We start from the raw sequence: 8,970 nt of genomic DNA, 5'->3' as shown, positions 1-8,970 counted from the left end.
TACACGCTGTGTAAGAGCCCCACACCCCATGTGAGGGCTCCGTGAGCCCTACACGCTGTGTAAGGCTGACACAACACTGTAAGAGCTACAGGTTGTAGGGGCACTGCACACTGAGAGCTGCACCCCGCTGTTTTTCTATAGGAGAACTGGAGCAAGCCCCTATACAGCACCCTTAAAGTTCAAGCTGCTCCCTATAAGTGAACCAGAAACTAACCCCAAACAGCCTAAAATACCCCAAAACCTCACAGCCCAGCTAATACCAGCGCTGCCTCCCCTGTGCAGGGCTTGGGGACCAGCTTCGGGATGGGGGCGGGGGGGAGGAAGAGGATGAGGAAGCTCATGGAGGGAGCAGGTGCCGGCGTCCCTGTCCCCATCCCATCCCCGATGATCCCAAAAGATCAGGGACACACAAAAAAAAAAGAGACGGGAGCCGCAGTGACCCTTACGCTTTTTCTCTTGGATACTCTACGCAGAAAATGGGGCGGCGGGGGCTGGCGCCGCCCCCCCCGTACAATATAATAACAAAAGTAATAAAAATAATCACCCCCCCTTTATTCTTATGTGCACCAAAAAAAAAAAAAAAAAATGGACTTTTTTTCTTTTTGTTATGCTCTTTCATGCACGGTTTCTTTCTTTAGCACCACGGTGAGGAGCCGGAGCCCGGCGGGCAGGGGAAGGGGCTCGGTGGGTCCCGGCGAGGTGGGGGGGCGGCTTCAGCACCCGCCGCAGCTGCGGGCGCAGGACGCGACCACGGTCTGGCAGAGCCCGCTGGTGGCCATCACCCCGCACTTGGAGAACTTGTCACGGCACAGGTCGGCTGCGGGGAGGCGAAAATCAGTGAGCACTTAGTGGGGGGGGGGACACACCGTGATGCTGCCTCCCCCCGCCCCCAAACTGGTCTGTACTGGTGGCGGAGCGATGCACGGAGCTACCCGAAATGTCAGCATCCTCCTCGCCATCGAGGTGCAGCCACCCAGGGGTGGGGGGCATCCGAAAAGTGTGTGGGGGACGCGTCCCCTCCTGTCCCTTACCCCGCAGCAGCTCTTCGTGGGCGCACACGGTGCGGACGCAGATCTCCTTGTTGATCACGTAGACCCGGCGGAGGCTGCGGGGGGCCAAAAGCAGAGGGTTTAGCACCAAAAAAAAAGCAGCGGGACACCCCCAGGGGAGGCTGGGGGGGGGGGGATGACAGCCCCCTGCACTCGCCTGTAGAAGCAGATCTCGTTCAGGCACTGCTTGCAGGGCTTGTGGACAGAGTAGAGCCTGGTGCAGGGGTACTGCTCCTCCCGGCAGTCTGCAAGGAGAGCCGGCATCATTTTGGGGTGTTTCACCCCGGATTGAAGCCAGATTCAGATCCAGGGAAAATCCCTGAGCTGCTGGCATGGGCTCAGCAGCGCGTTCTTCCCCATCCCTACTCAATAGGAGGACAAAACCCCCCTGGGGATAAGGGATGCTCAGCGTGTCCCCGGCACTCTGCCAGCCCAGCTGCTTGGCAGAATTCTTATATGGGGAAAATGACTCAATTTGCCCCATTTTTTTATATTTTCAATGGGACCAGCAGCAGCATCACACCCTGAGCAAGGAGAGGATTGAGACGAGCACTCACCCAGGGGTCCTGGCTCCGTGGGCTCAGTCTCGGGGGCAGCAGCTGGGGAAGGAAAGCAGAATTTGGGGGGGAACAAGGTTAAAGAGGGAAGGAGAGCGTCCCGCTGCCCCCTGCCCAGGCTTTTAGGGATGAAACATCTTCAGGATGGTGCCTGGGGTGCTGCTCGGCTCGGGAGCAGCACCGTGGTGGGGATGTGGCCGTCGTATCACACCCACCTGGGGTTGGAGCTGGCACGATCTCCTGCTGGGACTGCTGCTGGGACTGGTACCGAAACTGCTCCTCAGGGGTGCGGGGGGTCACATCTGCAGGGACAGAGCCGTGAGGGTGCACACCCTCACCCAAAAACCTACCTGGCATCCCGTGGCAAAGCACTCACCGTGGTAGTCGTAGTAATCCTGAATCTCTAAGGAAACAAGGGAGAAAAGCAGGATGAGTGTTTTTTATTTTATTTGATGGCACAGGGAGAAACAGCGCATCGGGGTGAGGCACTGCACGTGGGCAAGGTGTCGCAAGGAGCTCCCCAAAGTTTTGCAACCGGTTGGAAAATGTCCCGTGGAGTCACCTCCATCAGCCACACAGGGTTTGTAAAGCCTTAATGAAGGCCTTCGGAGATAATTGGCACCTTGAAGTGCTGACACCGAGGAGGGGAATGGAGAAATGGGGAGGCACTTGCACATGGGATCAGGGAGAGGGAAAAATGGGAAATGTTGGGGCAGGGATGGAGCAGAGAGCGTTGAGATTGATGTGGGAAGAAGCATTGGAGCACAGTGTAGGGAAAACAAAGCTGGAAGGAGGAGGAGGAGAGAGGCGAAGGCTCCCCCAGTCACAGGTGCTCTCACCTGCCTGCTGGTCGTACTGGGAATATTGCACCGGCTCAGGGTAGGTGATGCCTTCAAACCTGCTGTACTGGCCCTGGACCAGGAGCGCTGCTGGGAGCACACAGGGGGGCACAGACATCAGTGGAGTGGCCAACACAGCTCTAAACCCCTCTTCCCCATCCTACTTTTGGGGGAAACCAAGCATTTGCCCCACAGCCATGAGCCCCACACCATCCCCAAAACCCTTATGTGGGAGCAAAAGGGGGCTGCTCCCTATTTTCTTCCTTTTTTTTTTTTCTTTTTCCAGTTTTAATCCTCCTCCTCCTCCTCCTCCTCCGCCACCTCTGGGGACCTCGGTGCCTCACCCAGCTTCCTCACCCAGTGTCTTGCAGCCCTGGGGGGGGGCTGGCATCACCCGGGTCCCCCCCCACCCACCGCTGCCCCCCTCATCCCTCGGCCTCGCCTGGTAATGTTTTCCAGCTGTTTTCAGACTTTGCGCTGAGCTGCTTTCGCCTGAAGTTTTCCTGGCTCCGGGCTGCCGGCTTCGCTGACTCGCTCCTAATTTTCAGCAGGGCCTTTGCCAGCCCCAGGGGTTGCGAATAGAATCGGGCTGGGAGCCACCTCCTGGCCCCCTCCCTGGTGGCAGTGCTGGGGGGGAATTCCCCATGTGAGCCCCCCCACCCCCTGGCAGCTTGGCTCCCCAAATGGTGCCAGATCCCCTTACGACCCCCACCCCAGCCAGAGGCAGTCTCTGGGGTTTGGAGACACCCGGCACAGTTTGGGGTGGTTTTGGGGCTCAGCACTCACCTGGCAGGCCCAGCAGGACGAGGCACAGCGCTCTCATGGTGACGGGGCCGGGAGGTAGATGCAGGAGTGCGGTGCGGTCTGGATCGGGCAGGGGGAAAAGTGTGGGGTTAGCAACAAGCCCGGGCCCCCCATGTCCTGCATCAGCCCCCCTCGACCCTCATGCACCCCTTCAATACCCCCCCATACGCCCAAAAAGCCTTGCAGGAGCAGGGCGCTGAGCAGCAACGCAGCTCGTGACACGGGTGTCCGCATCCCTGAGGGCTGAGGCTGTACCCAGGGGTGAGGGCTGGCTGCTCGAAAATTAAAAGCAAAGGGAAAAAAAAAATAAAAGGGAAAAAAAAAAGAAAAAAAAAGAAAAAAAAAAGAAATTTCCCAATGGTGGGAAGCCAATGCACAGGCTGGGCTTCCCGCCCCGAGTGCGTGCGAGAGCCCTGCTCCCATGGGAATTGCGAGGAACAAGCACATGGAATATCCGCGGGCAGGATGGCGAGACCTCCCGGGGAGCCTGGGCTTGGAGCTGGCGACCTCCATCCCATACAACCCGACATCTGGGCCCCCCCCCGGCTAACAGAGCCATGAGTGGGGCTGGGGAAATGCGAGCTCAGCCCCCCCGGGATTGCAGCCAGAGCCCAGGAAGGCGCTGCAGGGTTTTGAACCCTCGGTACAACCAGCGCAGCCATCAAACATCGTGCACGGGGATGGGGAGGGAGGATTCGGGCACAAAGTGGTGCTGGTCTTCAAACACTCCCCGGTTTTTGTGGTGCTCCCCTCTGCGGGTGGCACTGTGGAAGCGATGCTCGCTTTGCTCCGGTGCGGGGCTGCACTGGGGCTTTGGTCTTGGGGGGCAAAAATAAAGAGAAGTAAAAAGGATGATGAAAGACTCCATTTCTCTCCCTGCTCCTCACCCTCAGGCTTTTTCCCCACTTCCCATTAAAACCCAGTTTCCAGCCTGGCTCCATGCAAAGGGCCCTCGCTGCAGGGAGAGCACGGATTGCCTAAAATCACAGGGAAAAGAAAAAAAAACACACCCTGCTTTCGAGCAAAAGGTGGGTGGGAGGTATGGGGAGGAGCTGGCGGCGGCTGCCCCGCGTCTGCCTTGCTCTCCAAGGGCTGAGTGCTTTCCAAGCAGCGATTCCCCACGCCAGCTCGAGAGGGAAAACTGGGAAAAAAAAAAAAAGAAACAGAAACAGAAAAAGAAAAAGAAAAAGCCTGCCAAAAAACTTTCATGGCTGCCCTCCTTGGAAAAGCAACCAAATGTGTCTGTCTGCCCAGGACGGAGCATGCCGCCTTCCCTGCTGCGGGATGGGGACCCCTCCCAGCTCTGCTGATGGGGAGGGGAAACTGAGGCAGGGGCGGAGGGGAGCCCAAGTCACCGTGTCTTGTTCTGGCTGCAAAATTTGGGCTGAAATAGCCTGTCCGTGGCAGGATGGGCCCACACGTGCACCCACACTGCCTGTCTCCCCGTGGTCCCCGCTGGGGAAGGTTGGGTCTGTGGGACCAGCAGGGCCTGCACCTTCTGGGGCCTGTGTCCTAAACCTGCTGCACCATCCAGGGGCCGCATCCTGCGCCATCAGCAGAGCTCAGCACCTCCTAGGACCTCATCCCTGGGCTCACCCAAGCACTGCACCTTCCAAAAGTTGTGCCCTGCACTGCCAGCAGGGTTGCAGCCCCTATGGTTCCCGTATTTCCCCCATCCCCAGGCTTGTAGGTCCTGCGGTCGTTGCCTTCCAGGCTCTGGGAGATCCATGGGGCCAGGCCCTGCCTGAGCTGAGCTTGGAGAACCACGCTTGGCCAAATGGGCCCCAAACAAAGCCCGGTCCCCTGGGGTGTCCCCAGGGCCCTGCCACCCACAGCCCTGCCCCATCTCGCGTCTGGAGCTGGGATTAACCCAGACAAAACGTGGGCTGAAAGGGATCGTGTGGGGATGAGCCCCGGGCTTCTGTGAGGCCTTATCCAGACTGGGTGGGCAAGGCCTGGGTTTGGTCCCCAAACCACCCTGACCTGCCTGGGACAGGTCAGGCAAGGCCCGGGGCCCAGCTCTGGAGGCACCACAGCCCACACGGCCCCATCTCCCGGAGTCTGAGCACCCAATTTCTGAATTTCCCCCAAACCCGGGGCTCTTCTGCTCCCCGAGGCCCTGCTGAGAACATCCCCAGCTTGTGGGGCTCAGCTGGGAAATGGGGCCAGCCGCTGCATCCCCCCTGGGGACACGGTGCCACCACCACCGCCTCGTCCCCCCCCCCAGAGCCACCACCACCTCCAGCCCCCGGCTCCCATTTTGGGAGATGTGTGGAGCGAAGCTGACGGCGGCCGCGATGTCTTCGCCCACCCGACACCGAGACTTTCCACAACGTGTTCGCAAAAAGGCAGGGGGCTGGGGGCACAGCCGCCCCCCTCCTGCCCCTCGCCCACCCAGGGCTTCTCCAAACATCAGCCCCCGGAGGTGCCCCGGCGGGGGGACCTCTGCGTCCCCTCGGCGCAGGCAGCGAGCGGGGGTCCGGCGGCTGCCCCGAGCCAGATGTTTTTGCAATGCACATCTGGGAACAATCAGTCCCGCAGAAAGAACACCACAGCCTCTGCCTTTCATTCTGTTAAACCCCACCTTCCCCAGCCTTTTTTCCCCTCCCCCAGCTTTTTTTTTTCTTTTTTCCTTTTTTTTTTTTTTTTTTAAAGCTCTCCAGTTGCCAGAGAGTGCGAGAACAAAGGGAATATGAAAGGATTCAAATTTTCTGGCCCCTGACCAAAGGTTAAAAAAAAAAAAACAAAAAAAAAACCTTTGCTGCGCTCTCCCCCCCCCCTGCACGCCTCCCCGTTTTCACACAGTGCAATTCCAACAGGGTCCCCCTCCTCGCCTGTCCCCCCTGGATATAAATAAAATAAAACATGACTGAAGTTTTCAAAATCCTGTCTGTAAGCACTGGTTCCAGGAAAGGGGGGGGGAGAGGAAAAAAAAAAAAAAAAGGAAAAATAATCCAGTTTCCTTCAGACGTTGGGGTATTTTTAGACTGATTGAAGCAGTTACAAATGGGCCACAGCAGCTGTCAGGCTGCAAAGTTTCCGAAGTTGGGGTCCCCCAAACCGTCGCTGCCTCTCCAGAACCCCAAAATCCGTGGGAGTTTTCTTCCCAGGAGCTCAAAGGGCTGGGAGCGGCTTTGGGGCGCTCGCCTTGCCCCAAGGATGAAGTCGGGAAGTTTTCAAAGCAAGCTGGCAAAGCCAGCAGTGGACCCCCAAATGGGCTCCCCAAAACAGGCTTTGGCCCCCCCAAACGGGCTTTGGCCTCAAAACAAGGCTTCAGCCCCCAAAACGGACTTTGGCCCCCAAAAACATGGTTCAGCCCAAAATTGGGGCCACCAACGCGCGGACGCGGAGGATGCGCGGGGCCAGGGGGCATTGCCCCCAGTGCCGGGGACTCCGCTCACGCCTTACCGCTTCGGATGCTATGAGCTGCCTTCGCCCTTGCCCAACGCCTTGGTCTCTTCTCTCTGGGCTCAAAAACTCCGAAATGAGAGAAAAAGCTCCTACCTCCAACATGGGGGCTCCACTGGGTCCTAATGCGACACCTGATCCGGCCCCTTCCTCCTCCTCGCCCAGACAGATGCTGCCTGCCGGGAGAGATAATAAGAATAACAACAAAAAAAAAATAAATCAATGAGCACACATTGATGCAATGGGCTGTCCGAAACTTTGGTATTTTTTTATTTTTTTTAAATCCAGCTGGATTTTGACCTGATTGCAGGAGAGAGGCGGGAGGAGGACTTTGTGCAGAGCTGACACCACGAGTTTTGGGCCGTGGGAGGGGGTCCGTGGTGTGGGTGCTGGTCTGCAGCAGCAGCTCTCTGAAAAATTGGGGCAACCCCAAGAAATTGGGGTGCTGCCCCCGGATTTGGGGTTTTGCTGCGCTTGCCCCTGGTTGTAAAAAAAAAAAAAAAAAAAAAAAAAAGAGGTGAGGGGGGGCAGGATTTTAATGGAGGGGGTGAGCCCCCCGCTTTGTCCCTGGGGATGGGAGGCAGAAGGGGGGGACGTGGGTGCCACTGCACCCATTGCACCTGGCTGCTGCAGCTGCAAAGGCGCAGCAGATTTATAGGTTTATCCTGGAGAGGGGGGGGGGGTGGAAATACTGCCCCCCCTCCCCTTTTCCCACCCAGGCCATGGGTGCTGGCTGCAGCGTTTGCTGCTGGCCGTGGGGCCCCTTTCCCCCGAGCCAGCGGGTTTCCAGCAGCCAGTGGGGGCACAGGGCAGTGTGGGACCCCCACGAGGATGGGGGCTGCTCGGCTTGCAGTGGGGGTGATGGAAAGCCCAAAGCCCCCACCAGTCCTCCCCCAGTCCCCCTGTAACCCTGCCCATGGTGCTCGCCCCGCTGCAACATCGATCCCGGCGCTTTGGGCTAAAACCCTGCAAATTTTAGGTGTGTTCCAAACCAGCTGCCGGGCAAATTCATGCTCTGGAGGGGGCCGACAGCTCTAAAAACGATTAGAAAATCCAAGGTTTCAGATGAGAAAGAGCAAAAGGAGGAGGGGTGGGGGGGGGGGGGCTTAGGGTGCTCCTATCTCACAACAGGCCTTTTATCCAGTCCTAACACAGGACTCTACAGGATGGATAAATCCACGGCTCCCACCACATCTCACAGCTGCTGCCACTGAATTTCTGCCTCCCCTAAGGCCTGGGCCCCAGCTCTGCCCCATGTTCAATTCTCCCAGTGACTCCATGCACTTTACGCCCGGGGGACACCCCCCTGGGAACCTGGGAACACCCCGCAGAGCCAAACGAGGAGCGGGGGGAGGCAAAAAGCAGCATGGCTGGGCACCTGCTCCAGGCCGGACAGCACGGGGACTGAAACTGCTGGCACTGATCCTGCCCTGGGCTTATGGGGCCAAATCGATGGGAATTTGGGAGCTGTCGCTGCCCCCAACAACTTCGCCTTGGGCTGGGAGCCTTGGTGCGGGTGGCAGGCAGAGGGGATGGGTGATGCTCGTGCTTTCGACTCCTGCATCCAGTGCATGCTGCCAGAGCCCTGCCCAGGCAAAATCTCTGTGGGTTTCTTTATTTTTTTGTCTTTTTTTTGTCTTTTTTTTTTTTTTTTTTTTTTTCCTTTTGCTCAGGAAGCCTGGTTTAATAGCTCAAACCCTGGCTAGGATTTCAGGAAACCTCTTACCTCTGCTTGTGCCTCATTTCCTGATCTAATCCCTAGCTCCGGGAGGGCAGAGAGGCACCGCTAGTGCTTGCGGGGGCTCAGACTTCACGGCTTTCCCTGCCTGGAGCTGGGCTGGGGGGCAACCCAGAGACCCCCACCCCTCGGCACGGGCGGCACGGAGCTGCCCCTTCCCTCTCCCCACCTGCGGAGCTCGGCGATTCCCTCTCCAGATGCGGCACCTCCATCTGCCGGCTCCTTTTGACTTCCACGCGCCTCCGCTGCAGGAAGACACGCTGCCCGATGAGCGCTTTTGCACGGAGAGCCGTCTTGGCGAGGACATCTGCTTTTTTCCAGCAATTATGTTTTTCTTTTTCTCTCTCTTTTTTTTTTTTTTTTTTCTAGGAAATTCCAGCTGGAAACAGGCTGGGGGTTATTCACAGCTGCTGCGCCACTGCTTGGTTTGGGTTGCTGCCTGTTCCAAAATCCCAGCGGTGCTGTCCCCGGGCTCTCTGCTTTCAGGCATGAGGGACAAAGTGCCCACAGCATCTTCCTGCCCTGATGGACAACCAAGTGACCCCAAACCCCTCTCACCTGCTCCGCTCGATGCT

At 58.0% G+C, this 8,970-nt stretch overlaps 1 protein-coding gene across 1 annotated transcript; it reads right to left on the bottom strand.

The window, feature by feature from the left end:
- Nucleotides 1-436: 436 nt before the first annotated feature.
- Nucleotides 437-8,622, bottom strand: MFAP2 (microfibril associated protein 2). Its single transcript, XM_072027051.1, is given in 11 exon segments — nt 437-817; nt 1,032-1,105; nt 1,207-1,294; nt 1,607-1,648; nt 1,822-1,908; nt 1,983-2,009; nt 2,446-2,532; nt 3,232-3,309; nt 6,658-6,741; nt 6,744-6,833; nt 8,565-8,622. Coding segments are annotated over 11 exon segments (804 nt in total). The 5' UTR covers nt 8,608-8,622; the 3' UTR covers nt 437-713.
- Nucleotides 8,623-8,970: the final 348 nt, after the last annotated feature.

This window comes from Anas platyrhynchos, chromosome 22 (genome assembly GCF_047663525.1).
Source record: "Anas platyrhynchos isolate ZD024472 breed Pekin duck chromosome 22, IASCAAS_PekinDuck_T2T, whole genome shotgun sequence".
NCBI classification, from domain to species: domain Eukaryota; kingdom Metazoa; phylum Chordata; class Aves; order Anseriformes; family Anatidae; genus Anas; species Anas platyrhynchos.
This window is presented reverse-complemented; position numbering and strand designations above follow the sequence as displayed.